This window comes from Mastacembelus armatus, chromosome 21 (genome assembly GCF_900324485.2).
Source record: "Mastacembelus armatus chromosome 21, fMasArm1.2, whole genome shotgun sequence".
NCBI classification, from domain to species: Eukaryota; Metazoa; Chordata; class Actinopteri; order Synbranchiformes; family Mastacembelidae; genus Mastacembelus; species Mastacembelus armatus.
Window position 1 is genome coordinate 22,344,847 of NC_046653.1, and position 25,259 is coordinate 22,370,105.

Consider the following 25,259-nt stretch of genomic DNA (forward strand, 5'->3'; position numbering starts at 1 on the left):
GACATTGTGAGGACATTGTGTTCCTCAGGGTCTGTTAACAGGCCATCAGACTTTTTTCTATTTAGAGTGAAAAGCATGAACTGTGGGTTTCAAGATGCCATTAACATGGATTTCAGAAGCTGCTCAAACCTTTTTATAGAGTTATCTCTAAATAGGAAAACCTTCCATTTTTGCACTGCGCCTCAATAGCCCATGATGCCAAAGTGAAAACATTTTGATAAATTTGCTAAAAGTCCTAAGCTGAAATCTCTCATCTGCAAAAGTATTCAGAGCCTTTCCTATAACACAAATCGTGCTCAGGTGCATCCTGTTTGTTTTTGACTGGAGTTCACCTGTGACAAAGTGAACTGACAGAAAAACACACACCTGTGTATATAAGGTACCAGAATTCACACTGCATGAAGAAGAAACTCTGTCGACCTCCATGATCAAACTCTGGTGAGGCATAGATCAGAGAAGCTCTGACTGTTCCCTGGAGCACAGGGCCTCAGTAACTGTGGACGAAGTCTGGAACCACCACGACTTTTCTGAGATTTGGCCATTTGGACAAACTGAGTTACCGGGCAAAGAGGGCCTTGAGGAAGACAAGAATCCAGCGGTCACTCTGATGAAGTTGCAGATTTTCTCTTCATTGATAGAGAAGCTGCCAAGTGAATGACCTTGTCAGCAGCTGTCCATCAGTCAGGACTCTGACAGCATGAGGAAAAAGATTCACAGGTCTGAACACTTTGGACAAAAGTGCATATGACCTGGGACTGAAGTGAAGACTGGAGTGCTGGAGTGATGTCTCTGACCGTCCTAGAGCAGACCAGCCAAAGCCAAGCCTGAAACACACACAGTCTGAGTAGACCTGAAGTAAAGCCCTGAATATGGCTGGTCACAGACACACCCCATCCTGTCTGACAGGGCTTGGGAGGATCTGCAGGAAGGATGGGATAAACCGCTGAAATCCAGGTGTGCTAAGCTGGAATAGTCTTACCCAAGAGGACTCAGACCTGTAAATGGCACCAAAGGGGCTTCTACAGAGTCCTGAATTTAGGGTCTAAATATTTGTAAATTTGTGGATTTAAGTTTTTTAAATTTGAATACATGTTCAAAGATTTCTACAAACACATTTTCTCTTTGTTATGGATTATCTAGTGTAGATAAACAAGGTGTGTGTATTTTGAAAAGGGGGTTTATGCTAACAGACAGTTTTTTTTTTCTTTCAGAGGAGAAGGTGTGGACAGTGCTGACACACAATAGCACAGCTCCAGTCACAGTCCAGAGCTCCTCTCTTCAGAAACCTCACATCATGACGTTCAACTACAGCACCTCGGCCGCACAGCTCCGTGCCATCGTATCCGGGTCAGAGCAGTGCCAACAGGACGTGGTGTACAACTGCAGGAAGTCCCGTCTCTTTAATACAAAAGGTTATTATCTTAAATGTCAAAGAGAGCCCGGCCTTAAAAAAAAAAAAAACCCCCCGTGGTACAGACACTATGAGGAAATTTTATAGTACTGAGATTGAAAGTGACCAGGGTGGCAGCAGAAATTCAGTATTCATGTTGCAAAGTACTTTAACAGTAATATGCAGTTGCACAAGCTTGTTTGTCACACTAGTGCCTTTCCAAATGACATTGTGATGTGTCTGGGCAAAAGTGGGTTCTATGACCCCCCTTTGTTTTATGAAACCTTCTGCCCTGGCCACACTGACCACATTCATATGAGTGATGAGGCTGTTTTTTCACTCATGGGTGAAGTCAGGTTGAACATAGCTTGAGTACAGCATCAGGGGAGTGTTTGCGGTTGCATTGTAAATTGAAAGTTAGGTTATTTGAGCCTCATCGCATTGGGAGCTGCTGCCCCATCAATACCCCCACCCCCAACCTTCTGCTTCGCCTTTCTTGTCATATTTTCATAAATACTGGAAAGGCGGTCTCCAATCTTTTTGTGCAAATTCATCGTGAACTGCTCAGGCATTTGTGGTGTCCCAAACATCCAAACATTTGCTCTTAAATCATGAAACATTCATGAAGTCCCAGATTTCACCATTCCCTGGGTGCCATGCGTGCACAAACAAGTTCATTATCACACCAGACTTCAAAGAGAGAAGGCAAGCTATTTTATGGCTGCATGACTCTTGCAGAAACAGGGTTTTTTTTTCATGGTTACCCTTTGTTGTCTGAGAACAGACCTCTGTGAAAAAGGATCAAATGTCTCTTTGCACCTCACTTCTCTTGAGGGTGTAGATTCAAACAATATCCCTTTTGACAACAAATGTACCTAAATGTATATTCCACTAAATTATTGGATGGAATTACACATGTCAGGCTAATTAACAGAGAAAAACAACAACAACAGCAGCCAACTGGGTTTCCTGATGCGGGTATATGCCAAGATCTCCCTCATGTCAGTCTCGACTGTTCACACATGTTCAGTCACTTAATGTCCTTGTCGTTTATCAACGCAAATCAGCCACAGACATTAAGAATTAAATTTGGTTAGAGATAATGCTTTGCTTTTAATACTGCAGTGCAGTAATGAAGATTGCAGTGGTATAATGGTCATTCTTCAGTCTTGTTTGTTATTGTCAGTCTTATTTAATTGGTTGTGTTTTCAGTATTTGCACTGTGTTTTTTCTTTTCGTCTTAATTTGCTTATGTTTTGTCTGTTTGCTTGTGTTTTCTGTGGTCACCGATTCAGGTTCATGTCTACATGAAACCAGTTTTTTTTTTTTTTCTGCATGAATCATTTAAAACTGCATGAAGAAACTTGGCATTTGGAAAAACCTTAATTAAAGTCCCCAACACACTCGTCTCTGTCCACCTGACTGCCCCGGTCGGCTGTGGTTTATTCAAAATGACAGCGACAGAATTAGAAAACAGATCTCGTGCTTATGTTTCACTGTTGTTTTTTTTGCTGGACATGCGGCGTACCAGAAGAGTGATGATGGTGCCCTACGCAACCAGTGGCTCTTGAGACGTGTCTCCCAAAAGAAGAAGACCGACTGTGGCGTTCTTAATTGATAGTTTGGGATCGCTGCACTGCCAGGTTTTCACAACACCTAGCTCTTACCTTAGCGCTTAATGTGAATCCCTTTGGACAAAAGTGTTGTCATGTTACATCTTACTTATCAACTGAAACTCAATTCTTAACCATATGAGTGCTCCTCTAGCACCAACCTTGTGTTTTGTTCCCAGCGTTTTGTGCTGTGGCTGGTGGCATGGCTTTTATGCAGCAGGTGAAAAATAAAATAGGAGGGAGAACGGTGCGTTTGCTTTCTTGCTGTGAATAAGTCCTGTCAATATCCAGACAATTTAAGGGAGAGAGTGAGACTGACCTCTCCTTCAAGAAGTATTGATTGTTGCCTTTTCTTATTTGTGTACCTGTTTAGTGGCTGAATAGTGGTTTTAAAAACGCAGCAGAAGAGAAGGCATGTGGTGTGCTTTGTGAGTGCAGGCACAGGGGTAGGGGAGTAAGGACAAATAAAGTGTGTATTATTTTCAGCCTTTATAATGCAGATGTTGGTTAGATGGTCAGCTTTGTTTTTTTTCCTCTGATGCTTCTGCTTCACTGTTGCATACAATGTGATAATAATACCTGACTGGCATTAAACTGTTTGGAGATTTCCAGTGAGCATTGTTTGATGAACTGATGGCATCTGACATCGTTCGCTGTCTCAGCCCAACAATATGACATACACTAGTGTGATGTGTGTATCCATATGTAGAAACTTTTGCCTAATGCAGCTGTAATTTACAAGTAGGAGGAAAGCACCATAGCATGTGACACTTGATTATGTATGGTGACATGTAGCTTAATGGGCTTTTCCCTGCTCGCTGGCCTCATCTCCAATGCAGGGTCACGCTGTGTGACAGATGATTGAAGCTGAACCACTTAACCTCACAGGGGAGGTAATAAATTGTGCCTCTGACTTGCTATTCCTTTATACATTTATTCATATGTAATGTATAGTCTTCATCTTGATTTGAGTTTGACAGGAAGCTTTTTTCTGTACATGTGTGTGTGTAGCTAAAGTGAATGTCTCCATGTGCATATTACATTTTGTTCATTTCTCTACATGCAAGAACAAAATAACAAAGTCTGCTTGATCTGTTTTTTCCCTTTGCTTCCCAGTATTTGATCTGTTGACTTATGACTGAATCCTAATAATGTAAAGACTTGAATTTTCCCTTTGTTTTTCTTTACTCATTTATTCCCAGTTTCATTTGCTCATGTATCATAATATTTAAACCTCTGACAGAAGAGTATTCCTCAACGTATTTATTGTCGGGTTGGCGGTGTTTATCTATTTCTTCAGTTCACTTCCATTCTTGTCGTATTTTAGGATAAAGCCAGCGAAGCAGCACAATGCAATCCTCCAAATATAACACATGACCTTGACCTACTTGAGCTAGAGCACTGGCACTGGCAGGTATCAGGCTGTAGCAGTGGCAGTGACTGACGGTCTGGTGTATTGTTGCAGATGGCAGTCCGCTGTCCTGGTGGCTGGACCGGGAAGGAGAGAGGAGGAGTTACTGGGGGGGCTTCCTGCCTGGAGTCCAGCAGTGCTCCTGCAGCCTGGAGGAGAACTGCATGGACATGAACTACTTCTGCAACTGCGACGCTGATACAGACACATGGTACATAACATAAACACATGCAAACTGACAGATCTAGTAGAGGAAGATTATTTTCTTTCCCTTTTTGCAGGAGAAATAACAGAAAGAGCTCTCTGTTTACTGGAGTCTAGTTTAACAACACCACAAATTACATCCTGACGATGAATTGAATTATCACCTCTGAAATGGTTCTAACAAAATCTGAACATTATAAACCTCAGAAAGAGGGGATTTATTACAGGGATGTTCTATTAGAGGGAACTATTCTAACTAATAAACTGGCAACTGAGTACATATCTAATCCACACTTACAGGCTGCCCGTCCGGATTATAAAAGAAACAAAAGAGAGAAAAAAAAGATCAACAACATCAATGGTCTGCCATAGTTGCTCTGTGATATATCCATGAACTACTGCAATAAGGCAATCCACAGAACGACAGGAGAAATATAATTTATGACTAATTAGTTATTGCATTGATTGGTGTTCAACAAAAAACAATCAATATCACTAAATTGCTGAAATCACTCCCAGTGCACTTAGAGCAGCCAAGACTGCAGTGGTTTTCGTTTGCATTGTTTGAATTCAAGACACAATAGACCCAAACAGTATGTTTCTGAAAGTCTCTATATGAAAATGTATGTGTCTTACTGTTGTTGTTTTCCCACTCCCCTTTAGGGCTCATCATCTGTTTTTCTGAAGATGGGTTCACTGGTTCTGTTTATGATTTCATTTCTCAGCGTTTGCTCCGAAATGATTAATTAGAGCTCATACCTATTATTACAAGTTATAATAAGAATTGTGATTTACAATTATGATCACACTAAACATAATTTCTAAGGACTGAAATGAAGAAACAAAGACTGCTTTACAATTTCAGACATTCTGAAAGTCTTTGCATTCTGTGTGTTAATCCAGTCCACAGCTCTGGATTCAGCTCAGTTTGCATATTTCCAGAGGCAGTTGTCTGCATTGTGATAAATTGCTCCCTTTTTAATGTGTTTACTCTGAGTTCTGTGCTAATGTAGAAGAATGGATGCCTTTATCTGGACCCCCATAACGGCATCCAGGCCCAAGGGCTCTGTGTTGCTATTTATTTGTTTCTTTTTTTGTCTCTCGCAGGACTAATGACACAGGAATCCTCTCCTATAAAGACCACCTACCAGTGAGCCAGATAGTGATTGGAGACACCAACAGAACGGGTTCTCAGGCCGTCTACAGCATCGGTCCTCTGCGTTGTTATGGAGACAGTAGGTGATCACCTCAGTGATGAAGCTGCTATGCCAGATTTGGTTGCAGATGGAGGATTAGTGTTGATCAGAGACAAACCATGTTCAAATGATGTAGTTATGGCTCGTTCCTTCGTGTTTACCCATAGATAAAGAGTTAAACCTCATCTGTTCTGTGTAAGTCTGACACCGTTTGTGTTCACTATCATAACCTCTAAAAATTTGCTGGATCCGACAGCACCAGTGAGTCTGTCCTCACCGACCCAGGCAGGGGCGCCAGAACTGGGGGAAGCTCAGGGGGGCAGAGCTGGACAGCAACAGTGGAACATGAAAGCGAGTGTAGATATTTACTGCTTCGTGTCCCACAGTGAGCCTCGTGCACAGGGCAGGGAATTTTTAGCAGCTTATCTGCACTCAAATGTAGTTCAGTCCCCCGTGATTTTGTTTTAAATTCAAGTGGAGATACTAAAGTTTCCTAATGTCACCAAAATGTCAGGCTAAATTATGGATAATAAAATAATGTAGAAGACACCTGCAGTATTTCCAAAAACAACAGACCTATGACGTGAAATATCTTTAAAGAGTTTTGACCAATTATTCCACACTCTTATCACATTCTGGACTGATATACTGTATGTGTACTGAATGTGTATTCTGTAAATGAAAAAATGTATTATCTTAAAATATGACTTTGTTTTTATTATAACTGTGTTTGTTTTTTTTTCACCTTATCATTTAACCCTGGTATCAGTGCCCCCACAGCAGTGAGCTCGTCTAATGAAAGTTTGTTTTTAATGTGCTCACAGGCATCTAGTGAAAATGCTCATGTTAGATAGAAAAACAACAGCACAGGTTGTTGTTTCTAGTAGTTAAAAAGCTTAAACCATCACGTGGCTTTTTCTTTGCCAGCACAAATTAGTTGTGTGTTTATTTGCTGCCTGAAACCATTAGCTCCATCATGATTTTCAACCTGAGTTTTTACAATAAATTAATATAAATCAGAGAAACTGTTCTATATTTGAAGTTGAGTATTTTCAAAAGCATGATATGAGAAAATAAATGCATTAAAAGCTGTAGGTGGTGTGCTGCTGTTTGAATTATATATCTGCTGCAGGTAAATCACACCTGTGATTCTGTGGCCGTCCTTTCACTTTGCTCAAACACGACTCAGCAATGTCATGAAAGAGCCACAGCGATGAAACCTTCTTTAAATCATCCCAAAAAACTTCTTTATTTCTTACTTTTCTCATTCACCTCCTGAACTTATGACGAGATCCTTGCTGACAGTGGATGTCTTGCAGTTCTGTGAATAATGGCCATGCTTTTTCAGTGGAAAAGGAAAGAGTGATGTTGTTCTACCGTCACAAAACCTCTCGGGGAGGAGGTCGAGACAAACGGTTGGGCTTACAAATTTTGACACCAGAGATCACAGTTTGCTTTTGATATATTGCTGACAGATCTGATGTCACGTTTCACTGAAGCCCTCCTTTCTTGTATTTCATCTTTGCGAATGTGAGGAAAAGATGCAAATAAGAGAAATAAGAATAAAGTTCAGACAAATGACACTCTCCATGTTCGACACACACCCTCGTATGAGTGTTTCATTTTTACTTCACTAGCCCTTCTTCTCTTTCCTCTTCTTTCAGAGTCTCTTTGGAATGCAGCGTCTTTCTACCAGGAATCCTCCTACCTGTACTTCCCCACCCTGCAGGCCGAGCTCGCCTCTGATATCTCCTTTTACTTCAAGACCAGCGCTCCTTCAGGAGTCTTCCTCGAGAACCTAGGCCTCAAGGACTTCATCAGAGTGGAGCTCAGCTGTGAGTCAACATTCAGACCTGAACAAACACAGCATGCAGAAAGTACATGACAAGGACATGACATGCACACAGAGCGGGGGAGGGGGGCAAAAAAAAGAGGCATATGTGAGAACACCTACAGAAGCTGTCGAGATATATATATTTTTGGGTTTTTCAGATGGAAATGCCATCTGTACTGTAGCTGACAGTTTAATTTCTTCAAGAAGCAGGTCTGTCAGGTCTGCGCAGCATGATGTAATCCTAATGACACAGTCAACAGCGATGTCATGCTGTAGGAGGGGATGTTAAAAGCATTTCCTTATTACCCATGTAGTGAAGACGAAGTCCTTGGGTGGATAAAGAAGCCAAACATAATCATATTACCCTGTAGATTTACTGTGACAGAAAAGCAGCTGCAGGGAAGATAAATTTAGATAAAATTCTTTGCTTGTTGACATGAGTACCAATAAAGTAACACTCTCTGGTTTTTGTTTTGCATTTTTGAAAAGCATGGAGTAGATTTCCACTGAGTGGTAGTTCACTCTGCAGTTGATAGGTTCATTTATTTCAGGTGTTAAAAAGATGTGAAATTGTTGATTACAGTGTGTTCTGTTCAAAAACCTGAAGGAGACGTTCTTTGGGTTTTTGGAGCCATTACGTATTACTGCAGCATCAGGGACGTTGTGAAATATTGACGAGCTGTCAACTGAGCCCTCTCATAAATCTATTCAGGTCCCAGCAGCATTGTATCACATTGCATCAGAAAGCGAGGACGGAGAGGAACATAAGAAACCTCATATCATATTCAGTGTGTCATAGCTGTTGTTTGTGTGTGTGTGTGTGTGTGTGTCCCAGCTCCCTCGGTGGTGACTTTCTCCTTTGATGTGGGCAACGGTCCGGCGACCCTGTCCGTAAAGTCCCACCTCCCGCTGAATGACAGACAGTGGCATTACGTGAGGGCAGAGCGCAACGTGAAGGAGGCCTCCCTGCAGGTCGACCAGCTTCCCCTCCGCTTCCTGGAGGCTCCGACTGACGGACACCTTCGCTTACGGCTCAGCAGCCAGCTCTTTATAGGTGGGCTCATCATCAGACTCACTGCACCTCCACACTAACAAGGCTTTAGTTAAACCTGCATCTATCGATTTTTGTTGGCTGCTGTGCAGCAAGTCGTAAACAAAACATTGACGTATTTTCACCTTTTAAGCTCAATGTGGATAACAAGTTACCATATGTATGTGCCTTCTTTACACATCTAGCGTTCATCCAGAAATATGAGTTTGTTTCCAGTTTCCTGATAAATGTTAATCAAATATTGACTCTCCATTTTGGTCTCCAACTCCTGAGGGCAAACTCTGGCTCTTTATCTACGAGAGGATCCACTGTGTTCAGCTAACTGCTGGGTATTGTGGCTGTTGGTGCTGAGGAGATATAGTAGAGTAGGTTTGTAAGAGGTTTTATTTACTGAGGTGAAACTGACTGAAATGAAATTGATGAAAGTGATAAGGGTGAACCAAAACAGTTATGTTGTGGACTGTTAGAACCAAAACAGTGACCTAAAGACAGCAAAGGGTGCTGCAAAGCTGCACCTAGTTATTTATTTTTATTATTTTTATTTATTTATTCCATTATAATAAAACTATTAATTAGTGTAGCTCTTAAAAATGGCTCAGATTTTTAACACAATGCTTATATGCTATATACTGTGATTTGAAGAGTTAGTTTACAAGGTGAGAGGAGCTGTCACGTTTAGATTTGGGGCCAGTTTTAGGTGAAATCTGCAAATTCAGTGGAGGTTTGTTTTTAAATATAATGAGATGTTAATATACGTGTTTCAAATGTCCTTCTCTGACCTCTTCTCCATGCCAGTGGTGGCAAAGCTGAAATAATACTGTACATAGGATCATTACATCATCCAGATGAGTCCTGTGTGTCTGTTATGCAACATTACAGGAATAAAACAAATGCTTCATGAACTTATAATGGCATTAATATTACTTTAAAGTGCGTTTTAGCACAGAATATGGATTTCATCTCTGCTTCACAGTGCAGACGCATGCGATTATAGCTAACACTAACTCTTTAATGTAGATTCAAAAAAATACAAATCTAACCTTTAAGCTGCTATTTCATTATTGCTCTGGTCACATTTCTTCACAGGCCTTTCCCCTCTGATATTTTAATGTGTCTCTTTAATAATACACCAGCCCTGTGGAAGATACAGGGGAGAAAAACTGTTTTTTTTTTTGTTTTTTTTCATGTTTTTCCCATTTTAGGCCATAGTTCACGCACTTAATGGATCATTTCCTTTAAGAAATTATTTATCAGAGGAATGAAATGACTAATGGAAGCAATAATTCTCTGAAAAATGTGTCATTAGGTGAAGATTTAAATTTCATAAAAAGGTACAAAGGTGTCATTTCATGGAAGAACTGTTGGAAATCAAACTTTTTTTTGACTAATCGGCCGTGAGGAACACTATATTTTATAAAACACAAAGTGTATAAACCACAGCTTTATAAAGGCTTTCAAAAAAGACTCTTTCAATGCAGTTCACAAATGAAACGGGTAAAATTACAGATGATTGAAATTATGTATAAGACAACACATTATATTATATAGATTATGTGATTTTTGCCTGTGATCAACATTTGTCTTGACCACACAGGTTCAAAAATAACATTGTGCTGCTTCCACCATCTGTTTGATCTAACTCAGGATGTTTAGCACGTACTTCCATAAAGCAGAAAAACTGGTGTGAAAATCAAATATATTGGAAGGAAACCAAACAAACATTAAGACATATGATTATAGCTGAGATCTTGCTGAAAATAAAGCAGATCTGAGGTATTTTATTTAACACAGATGGGCTTTTTATTGTTTATTTTAAAAACTCTCCATTTACTACAGGTACCAGATGTTTCTGTTTAATTACAGTTTAATTAAACTAAAAGGTTAGAGCCCCGAGCAGTGTTCAACGCCACATATAGACAGGTTTGCAACCAACCAAATGCAGACGTAACTCTGCAGCATGCACAGTCAGAACGAAGATGCCTCATTTCAGGAGTAAATTTGACCTGGCCTGAACATTTCCAAAAGGTTTTTACAAACTCCTGCAGTGTGATAGACATCTGTTGGCTAAAGCTAGCTAACATGACACAGGCAATTTCAGTGAAAAACAGCATCTAGCAGCATTAATAACACTAACCCAGACTACACGAAATGAGCTCTTTCAGCAAGTGAGAAATTACCTGTGTGCCTCCCAGGTTAATAGCCACCCTCACACTATATATTACCCCGAGTAATGTTGGTATGTATGATAGCCAGTTTTTTTCCCCAGCAGGGATTAAGAGCACAGAGACCCTCTTACAGTAGACCTCTCCTGCTAGGTGTTCCCGGTCACACCATTAGTGCATGTGGAATCCCCACTGTGTTTGCCATCAGAATATACAAAACACTTCACATATAGTATCAGATGTCAAATGCAAGAGCTAAACATCCCTGCAACGTACGAAGGCAAAACTTCACTTCATTTGCAACAATACAGGATTTAACAAGCATTATTTAAGAGCCTCAGGGGCCAAAGAAATAATTCATTCTTTTATTATTATTATACCCACCTGTTATGGGTTTGTTTATCAATTATAGGGATAACAATATGATGCATTTTCCATCTGAAGTCTTCCAGCTCTATGCAACGTGCATTAGCAGCTAACAGGCATTGTTTCCTATGTGCATCTTACAGTGACGATTCTTGGAAACCCGTCCAGTCCATTACATTGTATATTTAGTCTTAATGAGGTTTCACATGCTTAAGTGCCTGCTGAGTTGCCCTAGATGCACATTGGAATTAAGTAAATGCTTGTCGTAAATCCGCATCAGCCTTGAAGGGAATCATGCTTGTAAGTCATCAAAGATGCTTTTTAGCACAGCCAGTGAGCATTAGATGTGACTAAAGCTCATCCTCTTCCCAGGGGGGACGGCTTCCCAGCAGAGAGGCTTCCTGGGCTGCATCAGGACTTTGACTGTCAATGGCGTGAGCTTCGACCTGGAGGAGAGGGCTAAGATGACGCCGGGGGTGAGCTCCGGTTGTCCAGGATACTGCAGCGGCTCCAGCAGTCTCTGCCACAACAGAGGGAGGTGTATAGAAAAGAGCAACGGCTACGTCTGCGACTGCTCCCAGTCTGCCTACGGAGGAACCACCTGTAACCAAGGTGAGTCCTGGGCAATTTGTGTTTAAGCAAAAGCTGCACTTTATGTAATTCTCCTAATAGATTAATGTTGATTGTAACAAACAATCGATCATTGTCAAGGTTATTCCATTACAGCGCACCAATAAAAATGCATGTAATGCAAGAGGCAATTAATACTTGTCCTGACTCCAGACTCCAAGAACATTTAAAATGCATTAGACCAAATTATCTCTTGGAATATGTGAGCACAGAACAGAAAACAAACCCACCTTGTGCAACACTTGTGCGGATAGAACAGCAGTAGGCTGAACAAACAGCCACATATATACTGTTTATAGAGAGAAATAGTTTGAAGATGATGAAATCTGGCTGTCCACACTGTGCTATTTACACTGTTTCCTCTTGCTCAGTTCATCAAACATGAAAGTGGCATTCAAGCCAGGATACACTTAATCCAACTGCTGTTCGAAGATATTTTTGGTTTAATACAACTTGGATCTCACCAGTCAGCTGTGTCGTAATGGTGCTGCAGAGTCACAATGGATTGTAGGTTATGGACTCTTTATGGCTTTGGATCCAGGTCTCTGAGGCAGGTCGAACTTCACAGAATTTCAGGAGTAAAATGCGACGTTAGATAAACGCTTCTAGTTGTATTTTCAAAGCTGTGTGCTGTTAAAGCTTTGATATAATGTTGAAAAGAGTCTACAAAAGTCAAACAGCTTTGTTAAAACAAAGCACCCAGCAATGATATACAGCTGAGCTGCAGTAGCCTAGACATTACCTGCTTCACTGGATGTGCTACCACCAGAGACTATCGAGGCACTCTCTGTGAATGTGTTGTTTCAGCAGTGTGAAGCAAGACACTGGTGTAATGGTGTCTGTTGGCAAAATGTGGCTTCCATCGTGCCCACACTCCATTAACCCCCAGAATTTAATGTGAAAGTTAGAAAAATGACATTTTCACCCATCAACACACAGATGACCAGCTTGCCTGTAAAGGAAATTTTACATCTCAGCACCATTTGAGGTAAAAGTGGTTTGAGTGGCATCAACAGAACTGAAGTCACTGCTGTCTACGAGGTGCCTCTTCCAGCAGCTTGTCACTGTTTTCAGCTTTGATGAAGTTTAACCATGCAGTTCGGTGTGTGTGTGTGTAGAGGTGTGTTCACAGATGAATGTAGTTTTTTTTTTTTGTTTTTTTTTAAACATACCTTTACATTTTATATTCAACAACGTGGAGAAAAGGGAAGGACTTTGTTCTTGGCGTCTATCCGTAGGACATCACATCTTCACAGGCTTGGTGCTCTTTTATGATGGTATGATTACCTGGGAGGACAGGCTGCCTTAAAGGAGAACTCCACCACTTTTTACACATCAAAGTCTGTTTACCGGTCTTGGGGAGTGCAAAAAAAAGGTGTGTAGAGCCTTTTGTGACTTCAGGGGGAGCTGTGTGAAGTCTGATAAACTGCCTCAAGTGTTGAAAACACCACAGATAACATAAAATACTGTAACACGTTTTGCTGCAGCCTTGCTCTGAGACCTGGATACTAAGGCTAGATTTATACTTCTTTGTTAAGAGGTTACATTATACCTATGGCTGCTTTGTGCATGCAATAGGCTACAATTTTATACCTACTGCAAAATGTAACTGCACATTCAGGCTTTGGTGTGAACGGGTTACCACGTGGGGACGGTGAGAACTGTTTTATGTTTCTGATAGTGGTGGGGTCTGTTGATAGTGAATACAACATAAATCATCTAGCAAAGCGATTACATTGCACTCACTGCTCTGAATGACAGAATAAATGGAAAAAACAGCACCTGTGCAGAAATGGTTTCTTATTCACTAATGAGACATTCAAAATAACATTATTCAGTGTTAAAAACCTTCAGTCGAATGACAGCTGTATCCAGGATGCAGTTTTCACCCTACTTTGGATAACGGTTGTGTGAATCTTTCTATCTAGCGGTGTAGATAGAATCTTTCCATCAGCAGTGAGCTCAGTTTTTGTTGTTTTTTTAAATTTAGTTTCAGGAAGAGCCTCCTTCACTGACACCTTTTTATGTCCCTGTGTGTGCAGAGGTGTCGGTGTCCTTCGACAGAGAGTCCTCAGTGACCTACACCTTCCAGGAGCCCTTCTCAGTGATGCAGAACAGAAGTTCACAGGCCACCAGTGTTTCCACAGAGAGCAGCAGCAGGGCCAGAGAGGACATCGCCTTCAGCTTCGCCACCTCCCAGAGGCCGGCCATGCTGCTGACTGTCAGCACATTCAGCCAGCAGTATATCGCTGTTATCCTGGCCAAGAACGGTACACACAGATTTTACATAAATACATGTATCTCAACCCAAATACCTGCATAGTTCTTTGACCATGGGTCATCAAATGTAAAAATCCTATAAAATGCTGTATAATTCACATCATTATATGGCTGCACATACTGAAAATCACGACGTGTTGCTTTGTTTTGGAGGGTTTCATCCAGTATGTGGGGTGAGCAATCATCATTTCATCGAGCTCGCTGGCTAAAACCACTTTTTAAGGTTTTATTGGTAATGGCTCAATTTTTGATCATTTTCTTGTTTTTAAGACCATTTTTTACCTTAATCTGACAGTCGCAGACGAGAGAGACAGGAAGAAAGGTATGGAGAGGTGTGGTATGCAAAACATGTGGAATTGGTGCGATGCCAGTGGCCAGTAACGAGCTGTATTGGCAGCATCTGACCTTTAAGGGAACAGGAAGCCGAAGAGTCCAATATAGAAGAAGTTATTGTGGCTTATCGAGTGCACTGAACCGTTCAGTTGTGTTTAACCTCCCCTGTCTGACTATGAACTGCTTCCCAACAGAGACATGGTTCACCGAGAATTATGTGACAGGAGTCATTGGTACAAGAATGTGTTTTGAATAAACTGAATGTCCTGTTCTGTGATGTTATCATGCATGAGCGGCACTACAGTCGCCCATGGGAGACGTTCAAAACAACACTGCACCTTATAGAACTTTTCTAGTGGAAGCAAAGATCTCATAAAAGTAATAAGTACCTTTTTTTTTAATTATCAGGATGCTGACCTGAAAATAATAATAATATAAGGATCTTATTTTTACTTATTTTTTAAATTAAGCAAATTTTTACTATGTATTTTCTTTTTCAAGTTTATTTTCAGGCAGCTAATACATTTTATATTAGCAGCACTAATATAAAACTGGAGCCTCCCCCACAACCTTGTGCAAGCTGATTATAGGCTAATGAACAGATACTGTATACCCTCCACACTTCGGTTCCTCCTCTGCATCTTTGAGAAGACTCATTCTTCATTGTCTTATAGTGCGGTAAATCTCTGTCCTATGCAATAATAATAATAATAACAATAAGAAGAAGAAGAAGAAGATAATAAGAAGACTTAAATTGGAGAGATGCTCAGAAAAAGGGCCTCACATTTGAGACACTTTACAGAATATTTCTTGCTGTCAGTACGGTGCCTCAGTGTTTTCAGCTTCTGACACAAAAAAAGCCTCAAAGCTTTAAGCTGACAGCTTTCAAGCTGGATCCAAACTTTGGAGAATCACACTGAGTGGCAGCAATGTGCAGTTGTTAGCCAGAGTCAGTATCCTACTACCCTCTTGTGTTAAATCTGAGCGCCCACATTCCTCAGGTCTGTGTAAACACAGAAGGGCAGAAGGAACACTTCATCCACACTGACCTTCATCTTATAGGAGCACTCACAGGATTTGAAATGAATCACAGCACAGAGCCCTTCACCTACAGACTGGGAATTGTAATATTGACCCAGCCTCACTTGACAATGCATAGCTTTCTGATTCTTAGATCTGGTGGCTGTGTGTGTGTGTGGGGGGGAACACTGAGCACATATTGACTTATTCAGTGTAGGTGTAAAGAGCTAAGAGATAAATATGTGTATATGTCAAAGGCAGTCGAACATGTTTAGATATAGTGACTTATTTATAAATAAGCAGCCACATCATTTCAATAGATACTATTGTTTGCTTATAACGCAATGTACAGACCTGTAATCTAAGTAGAATATCTTTATTTTAATATGGGTTTATTAAGTAGTGGACTGGACTGGAGCATAATATTGAATCAGTTGTCCTAAAGAGCTCAGATGGGGATTTCTGTTTGGAGATCTGTTTAAAGGAGACAACTACATCATTCATTGCTCTGTATCTAGGGAGTCTCCAGATCTGGTATCAGCTTCAGACAGACAGGAGTCCGGATGTGTTCAGCCCTGCCCTCGGCAACTTGGCAGATGGACGTCTTCATCGAATCAGAATCCACCGGGTGGGAAAAAACCTCTATGTACAGGTGAGAAAGGACACATGACGCCTTCCATGAGGACTGGAAATTACGTGCAGGACCATCTGTTATCACATGCCCGAAGTTTCACAGGCACCACAGCTGAGCGAGCTCCATCTGCTGATGACGACCATTAGATATCAATCCATCAATAAGTCATACTTTATTTATATAGCACATTTTGTACATGTTTTCACAATTCGACGTGCTTTACAGATGATTGATGAGTTAATACGAAAGGAAATAATATGGGAAACACAACAAAACGGAGAAAAAGACTATGAGCAATTAAACTGATCATAGAATAAGAAGAGATGATAATAAGTTGTATGGAAGGCTTGAGTGAATATTTTTGTCATGTTTGATAGATGTGAGCTTTTGTCAGCAATAAAATATTTTATGTGAAATGAGCAATGTAGCTCATATAATTTCTATTAAAAAAAAAAAAGGAAGGTCTACTAGATACTAGGTTAATAAACCCAACAACAAAGAAGTTTAACAAACAATAGGCAACACATATAATAACAAATCGTAATGACACGACATGCCACATCAGCACGGACCTAAATTCTACCTGCGATCCAAACACTCAGTAGTAAAGAGGCTGATCAGCTGGTCAGCAGATGTACCTCTGCAGGCATTTTATAATCAGCAGTGGACGTAACCAAAATCCTGCAGAAACAATTGCATGTCATCAAGTTAAGTGTTCCATCTGAGTCAGCATGGTGGAGCAGGAGCCAAAGGTCTAAACCACTTCAGAGCTAACCGTGGGCGGATATGGTTTGGTGTAAAGCTTCAGAGGACACGATTCTCAATCTATAATGTATTGAAATGTGCTGCAGCTGCTGGTGTTACCGCGGTTCACATTTCTTGTAATTGGCTTGTTATTTGATTTCTCTCCACTCAACCAGATCGACCAGGACATCCACAGAAAGTACATGCTGTCATCTGATGCAGAGCTGATCTTAATCAGATCCTTGACATTGGGCAAAGTCACCAGTAAGTGCTCCCATGATGTTTGGAAAATTGCTGAAAAATTCTCATGTCATCCCCCCATTATGGCGCTTTTGTCCCACCATTAATCACTTCCTGCCGTCATTCTCGTGTCATTAACGTGATTCCAAAAAAAAATCAAAGATGTCACCGTCAATAACAACGTATGTTTTCACCGGTCAACTGTTTCTGTGTAGGAAGGGAGACCTTCAGTGAGGACGTAATGCAAGCTGCTTCCAAAGGTTTCATTGGCTGCCTGTCCTCGGTCCAGTTCAATCACGTGGCTCCTCTGAAGGCAGCGTTGACAAACCGTGGAAGCTCATTGGTCACCATCCGTGGTCCATTGGTCCAATCGAATTGTGGAGCGCTGGCGGAGTCCACTTCGCACACTCTGCAAGGTAAAAGACTCACACACTGCTCTGTTTTCTTAATTGATGACAAATTGCATAAATCATTCACAGTTAATTGGTCTTTCCAGTTCTTTGCTCACCAAAAATGTCATGTTTTTGCTTTTCTTTGTATCATTCTACATTAAATATCTCTAAACTGAATTTAGTCACTCAGTATTTTGGAGATTTTAACTTCTGACTGACATTTTATAGACATAACAATTAATCAAAGAATAGCTGGCACATTAAAAAACAACAGAGTTTGTGATCTGTATCTTTTCCAATTGCATTGCTGTTTCAGTGTTTCTTTCATCAATCTTTCTCAAAAGTTCCTGGAGTTTACTTTGCAGTAGATGAACCGACATCCAGCCCAGCAGTTTCTAAGAAACGTTAAACAAATTTCTCTGTGAGAACAGAAAACAACTACATCTCCATTTAAAGAAAAACTACAAACATGGCAGGGCTAGTACTTACATCATACAATAAAACTCGCCAACACTTGTCACTAATACTTAGCTGCTTTGCTGTTTTCCGCACGTTGTCTCGGTGTATGATGATCACTGCCTCTGTATTATTGTTGCTGTGCTTCTTGGAAACAATCCTGTAGGTGTGGGTCTCAGAATATTTCTTGTAGATAGTAGATCTTGTAGATAGTATCTAGTGGAGCCACTTGTTTATCTGTGTCAGAACCATGAAGACACGCCTTTGGAAGCTGGCTTGTTTACAATGGAGAAAAGATTTGTTAAACTGACAAATCTCTTATTGAACCTTTTCTCTCTGCTCATTATTTTTCACCAGCAAAGACCAGAGTTGACCAGTCTGCAGGCTTTTTTATTTATAGCTCGCACTGACTGTTGACTTCAGCAATTAAAATGACCAATGCCACCAACGGTCCAATACATCAGCTGTAGCTAATTAATATTTTCTTAAGAGCAACACGGTCTGTTGGTTAATGTGCTCCATCCAACATCACTCCACAGACATGAGAGGGTTTTTGTTTTCTACTGAAACACAGTGAAGACTCTTCTCAACATTAAATGCAGGAGAATCCAAGTTCAGCTTTCTGTACACATGGTGCTGCATAAATGATGCATAAAAATATCAAATCAATATTTAGAGCCTCATAATTCTGAACCTGATCCTTCGTTATTTGGACTGAGTAGCGGGTTTAGCTACAACAATCAACATTTCATATCTTCAGTCATGTTTTCATGAAACTACACGTTAATTAGTTTAGCTTGCTGGACTGGAAGATTCAGATTCAATAAAACACATTTAAAGTCCAAACCCACTGCTTACACTGAATCATCTTTTGGATAAGTTATGAGGTACTGTGGTGAATTCTGGTTTGACAGCGATCTGGTTTTGTGATGCAAAAAAAAAAAAACTTTAGTTCAGCCTCAAAACTGACCCAGACCCTAGGCTGGAAATAAGCATCTCACCTCGAAGCATAACAATCAGTCTTACCCGCTTCCTGTTTAACTCCTACTGCTTTTAAAACTTGCTTTGAACTAGTGACTTGTAAATTAAGGAAAACACAGTGTGTGTAGAGCAGACGCATGTCAGCTGTTCTTCCAGCCCTCTTACTGACAGAACAGATGCATTATTTCTATTTTTACTGATGGAGCTGTCACCAGCTGCCTAACAGCAACACAAATGTTTTCACGCTGTTTTTATATTATACACAGTTGTGTATAATTGTGTTGTTTTATTTGAAAGAAGCACTATAATAGCACACACAGTCATGCTTAGAGTTTTTTTAATAAGGTGCAATATGCATCTTCATTAGGGTAAGCAAAGACAATTCAGGAACAGATCGATTCTGGGTGTTGTCCACATTTAGTTTATACCATATTCTCACAGCACACAGGATTTAAAAATACAACATGAAATCTAATTTTAATTTTTTTCTGTGCAGGTGGAGTTGGCTCTGTTTCTCTTGACCACTGGATTATTGAAATGTATTTGTTTATTTATGTAGTTTTGGAAACATGCAACTGTCAGCCACTTATTTCAAGCCTCATTCACGCCCAGCACACGAAGCCGCTTTGACGTGGGCTAACACACATCACCACCCTCCGGACTGAGCCTGGCTTTGAGTGGCCGCCGGTCTCTAATAGGGATTTAAACCTAAATCAAAGATATTGAGATCTAATGATGCTGATGACATTTAAATGTCATCTAAGGAACCAGAAAATGTAGAGAGAGTAAAACAACAGATATGCTGTTGCTTATGAGAGGGAGAAATTGAACTGAAAGTGAACTTGTAATAACAGGTAATAAATTGGCTGTTTAAAGCTGCAGCTTAGCAGTGAAGGTATTAAAGCACACTTCACTGATAAAAGTGGCAACCAGAGATTCTGGAGATCTGACATCATTCTTGTACTGTCTGTATGATAGTGATGTTAACAGATCTGTCTGTTTCTCCTTTCTGCTTGTCCAGATCAAGCCGTAACAGCCAATAAAGATAAGGAGCAGCATGGCAGTGGCACCCAGAAGGATTTGGCTGTGATAGCAGGTCTGGTTTTCTCTCTTCTCTGCTGCTTTATTTTTTTTCTTTGGTTAATTGAAGATGAGTCCCAGCTGTTTATTTGTCATTGTCTTTGTATTTCTCGGTTTTAATTATTTTTTCTGTCGTCTTGATAATTCAAGTCTTAGCTGAAGCTCATCATTTCACAGCGACACTGCAGTTCTGTGTGAAATTAAATGACAATCTTCAATGATTTCTGTGTGCTGTCAAAGCAGGGGACCTTTACTTAGCGTCTTCCTCCTCCTTAAGTCTGAACTGTATTGTTATTGACAATAGCAAAGCCCCAGGCTCATTTGAAAGATCAGTATGAGACCAGTAAACTCATTTAAAGGAACAGATTAAGGAAGGTTGTCAATTCAGGTAAACACACTTCAGATCTAACCCCAAATGTGAGGATACATAAATATACTACATATATGTGGGGAAGGGGGACTAGTTTTCATCACTCAGCCTGAGGACCTGATGAATGGACTGATGTCCAGGCAGAAATTTATTTGGTCAGGGCCCCAGAATAGGTTAAAGTACACTTAGTCTACACAAATCAAAACCCAATAATTAATTTGAATTAAAACATGTGAAGAGTTGCAACCTGCTGCTTTAGTGAATATCCATTCAACACTGTGATATTTCAACACATTAACGGTGCAATATGGAAAATATGCTTTAAAACAGAAGCTCCAGTCTGGAGCCAGGGTTTGGTTTGTCCATTCTGGGCTACTGTAGAAAGATTCCTCCAAGCCCTACACATTGTACCTGCTGTTATAACATAGTGAATAGATGTAACATGGATTTTTGTTTAATGTCGCATGTGTTTGATAAGAGCAATATACTGTCACTTAAAAACACTTATTTGATTTCTTGCCAAAAGAGAGAGGTTTTCTATAGGACCAGGAAAAACTGCCAGCCGGTTACAAAATTAGCCAACCAGCACCTTTAAACTTTAGACTCTGTTTGTTTAATTAAGAAAAACCAAAGTGAAAAATTTCCTGTGTTTAGGGGGTTCATGTGCAGGAGTATTTTTGACTGGGACCAGTTTCCAGGCAACCAGTTCAGACGAAGTAACTGGCCCCCATATCTTCCATGAAGACATGAGTGTGCTCTCAATCTTATAATGCAACTGGAGCAAGACATGTACTGAGCACATTTCCAAACTGTTTCTTCGGCACCAAGGATTAGATCAAGGCATATTTTAATTGATCTAAATTGGCTCACCGTTTAATTTCGGTACCAACCTGTGGTGTTTACGTTTAAAACAGCCACGTTATTGGATCTTGATCAGCTTTTTTGTGTTATCCTCAAAATGGATGTGTTAGCCCGAGTACTCGTTCATTTGTTTTGATATTTGATTTGTATGTTCGTGCCTCATTTGGCATTTGTATGCCAAACATTTGATATTTTATCTCTTCTGTGTTTTCTGTAATTATCTTAAATGGAGTACATTGAAGTCCACTGCAATTACATTGTTAACATAAAAAATAAGCCCCACTTTAAATAAACTAACAGACCCTCTGTATGCCAGTGGTGGAATGATTACCAATTATGCTTCTCTGCTAGGCGGCTTGTCAGAGTAACAAGATGTGTTTACAAGCACATGTTGATTTAATGTTGACACTGATTTAATGAACTCTGTGTCTGATGACACCTAAACACTGCACGACTTATGAGGTAGCATGTGACGTAGAGGCCGGTACTTCAGATCTGTTCCCTGGACTTTGTCTGTAAAGGTTTAAATTTTGCACAACTAAAACTCTGCAACAACCAGGTCGACTGTAACCAATTCAGCTCAGGCGCAGAGGTCAAAAAAAAAGAGTAACCCTGGTTGACAGCACTGTCCACTGATACCTACTGATGCATTTTCTCTGCTGTGTTCTCAGGTGTGGTCACAGCTGTGGTCTTTATCGCTGTGTGTGCTCTGGCTGTGATAAGCCGCCTCCTCTACCAGCAGCGGCGGGCCAAGAGGAGCAGCAGCAGCATCAAAGAGGAGCACAGGCACAGCATGTACACAGACTACAGGACAGAGCTGCACCTCCACAACTCAGTCAGAGACAACATGAAGGAGTACTACATCTGAATACAGTGTGCACTCTGTGAGCCCAAGTGGCAAACTTACCTCTTTCTTACGAAGGACTAACAGATGGATGTGCCGATGCAGCTTTTCATACAACAAACCATCTCTGTGCCCTGGAAGTCTCGCAGGAACACTGCAAAAAGTCCACTCTCTTAAAGCTCAAGTACAAGCAAGTGGCTGAACCTTTACAGCTGTTCGTGTATTTGATGTTGGTGAAACTGTCCAAATCCAGCTGCTGTGGTTTCTGTCGTCGCAAAATGTGTAAAGAAAAAGGTTGCTGTTCGCGATGGGCGGACAGAGGAACCCAACGAGTGCGATGAGCAAACGCTGCTGTCCATCTTGAATGCGCACAACTTCAGATATTTTGTTTGAAACCCCCAAATGCTGAATTTGTCCACATTTCAGCGGGACTCACTAAATTGTACTTGCAAGTCAGGAAATGTAGGCCAGGCCTGTAAGATATGCGTGCATTCGCTGCTGTCTTTGTTTTTTCAGTGGTGGTGAATGTCGTAGAAGAAGAAAAAGGGGTCAAAACTGCCTATATTGTATGAGTGCCTAATTTGCATATGAGTTTTTATTTTAACATTTTAGAACTTATTCATGTGATCTGCACAAAGGCAGTTGCATTTACATAGAGATGAGCTTATTGTCATTCAGTTCTGCAACCCACACAACAGAATAAAAGGAAATTGGAATTTCCCAGTCATGCACAGCGTCCGCCAGTTGACCATCTCACTAATGTTTCTTTCACTAATTTGATTTCACCATCCAGTCCACATGTAGGCCTGAACGGTGAAAAATCAATGGCTGTTTTTAGCTGATAACTTATGAAATCATTTATTTAATGGTGCAAGTTCTTTGTGTATTTCTTTCTAGTGCATAGAAATCTAAGAACAGTTGTGTATATTGTACCAGAGATAAGAAATTAGAGGAGAGGATTGTAGTATATCCATTAAAAAAATACATCAAAAGGGGTTTAACTATCAACCGAACTGCCTTCGTGAGTGACACCAAACTCTGCAAGGAGCCAGGAATAGCATCTCAAGGCTGGAAACCACTGCATATATTTATGGATACTGGTCTACGAGCAGCCACAAAGCTCCCACACAGTATCTTTGGAGTTGTTTGGTGTGTTGGCCACAGTTTTAGATTGGTAAGTGTACGTAGAGGAAGCACTGGATGCAGCAGGTTCTTACAGAAGTTAGGAGAATGTAACCTTCATGTGGTTTGAGCCAAGACTGCGGAAGTATGAAACAGTCACAGCAGCAAGTGTTTGGGGCTTGTACAGCTACACCGAGCTCTCGGGGTAAAACGTGAGTGACGACCTACTCGACCGCAGTCTGTGTGTTGTTTGTAGGCCGAGTTGACAGGGACAAAAAAAAGTCCATCTTTTTGCAGTCAGGCTCACTGAGCGTTAGGCTCACAGACCAGTGTAGAATCAGCATATACCAAACTCAAAAAGATCTGGTCCAAAAGTTGAGATCATCCGTTATTCTACAGCACCAGCCAGCAGTGCTTAGAGCTTTGTGCAACCAAGCAAAGGCCACTATGTTACCTGACATCATTTATTTATGTATTTATTTATTATTTGGACAACAGGGATAAGTGGTGTTTTCTATGTATTTCAAGCAGAATAATTTTTATATACACTGACACAGATCCAGAGGGGAGAAAAAAAAAATACACCTATAGATCCTGGAAGCCTGTACTGCACATCACACATCAAACAACAAATTTACAGCACGGATAAAAAAAAAAATGGAGACAAGTGTTTTAGATCCTTACCACTAGTGGAGCAAAAATACTAAGTTTGACCTGCAGGTAGTGCCAGAGTAAAACCAGTGTTGCTGAATTTCAAACCGAGCTTGGGATTGAGCTCATTGTCACAGGCAGGTTGAGCTTCGCAGGTTGAACACAAGGGTTAAGCCCAAAGAAAAACTCAATCTGACCCTAACAGAGATGCAGTAGTGTTTTTTTTTTTTTTTAAGTGTTCTGTGATGAACTAAAGTGTTGGTTGAGTCATTATAATTAGTTCTCTTGCGATCCTAAATATCTGTACAAAAATTTAAGAAAAACAATCTAGCTATTGTGAAGATGTTTCACTCCGATTTTTGGACCAATACTCCGATGGACTGATGGATGAAAAGGCCGACAAACAATATATCGCCCTCACTGCAGCCCAACAGCTGCCATGACTAAAGATTTTGTGACTGAAAGGGACACATGAGAGTGGTTGTGGTTGAAAGATAGGGTCTTGAGCCTCTGGACTCTATCTGTGCATGTTCTTGTAATCTAAGTATGTCTCAAGATGCTTTGAATGTTATCACCCCATAAAATGGCAAATATCACTTATCATTTAGAGTAGATATGGGTTAGCACCTCCTAGTCAGCTCTGTAGGCTCTTGTCATGTGCCAGACTATAATTGTCATCGTTAGGACAGAAACTACTTGATTAGGTTTAGGGAAAACTAGTGGGGGTTAAAAACGCTACCTACTATATTAAATACACTAACTATTGAAACAGGAGCATCTGTCTTTGGTGTTGTAATGACCTGGTCATGCTTTATGACGTCAATGGGGTGAAAACATTCAAATGGTTGATCGTCTTTAGATCACCAGTATCAGACAATGAATACATTACCTCTCAGAGTGTTTAGGTTATATTACAATGGATAATATCGCGTGGGTACTTCTTATTGATTTGTATAGCTGCAGTTTTATTAAGGATCTATTGTATAGACGTATAATTTAATAATAAAAAATGAATATATTATTAATCCTCTGTTGTAAAATGATTTTAACGGTTTGAAAAAAAAACGACGGAAATGTCCAAAGGCTTTGTAACTTTGACCTCTGGGCCTTTTTTTTAAGCACGTTGTCATTCGTGTTTGCAGGTGGGAAGCCAGCGAGGGATCACATGCTCGGAGCTGCACATGCACAGAAAGCAAGAGCTTTCCCGTGGATGGGAAAAGTATGAACCGTCCTTAATGTGCCCACTGAATAGTAGCTTTAAATATAAATATATGTTATATGTTCGCATTGTGTTTACCTCTTCATCAACATGCATAGTGCTTCATAAGTATTCGGTGATTCCAGCAGTGAAGCGTACTTTACTTTATTCCCAGCAGTAGTAAAAGAGACAAAAC

The 25,259-nt window shown here is 40.5% G+C and overlaps 1 protein-coding gene across 1 annotated transcript in view; it reads left to right on the plus strand.

Annotated features, from left to right (window-relative positions):
• Positions 1–23,288, plus strand: part of LOC113123407 (contactin associated protein family member 5) — a 67,328-nt gene extending 44,040 nt beyond the window's left edge. The window contains exons 13-24 of the mRNA XM_033325805.1: positions 1,212–1,412; positions 4,469–4,625; positions 5,726–5,853; positions 7,479–7,649; positions 8,484–8,702; positions 11,600–11,839; positions 13,900–14,127; positions 16,009–16,142; positions 17,045–17,132; positions 17,324–17,524; positions 19,959–20,033; positions 21,920–23,288. Coding sequence (XP_033181696.1) covers positions 1,212–1,412; positions 4,469–4,625; positions 5,726–5,853; positions 7,479–7,649; positions 8,484–8,702; positions 11,600–11,839; positions 13,900–14,127; positions 16,009–16,142; positions 17,045–17,132; positions 17,324–17,524; positions 19,959–20,033; positions 21,920–22,116 — 2,039 coding nt within the window. The 3' untranslated portion in view covers positions 22,117–23,288. The remainder of the gene's footprint in view (positions 1–1,211; positions 1,413–4,468; positions 4,626–5,725; positions 5,854–7,478; positions 7,650–8,483; positions 8,703–11,599; positions 11,840–13,899; positions 14,128–16,008; positions 16,143–17,044; positions 17,133–17,323; positions 17,525–19,958; positions 20,034–21,919) is intronic.
• The last annotated feature ends 1,971 nt before the right edge of the window (positions 23,289–25,259 follow it).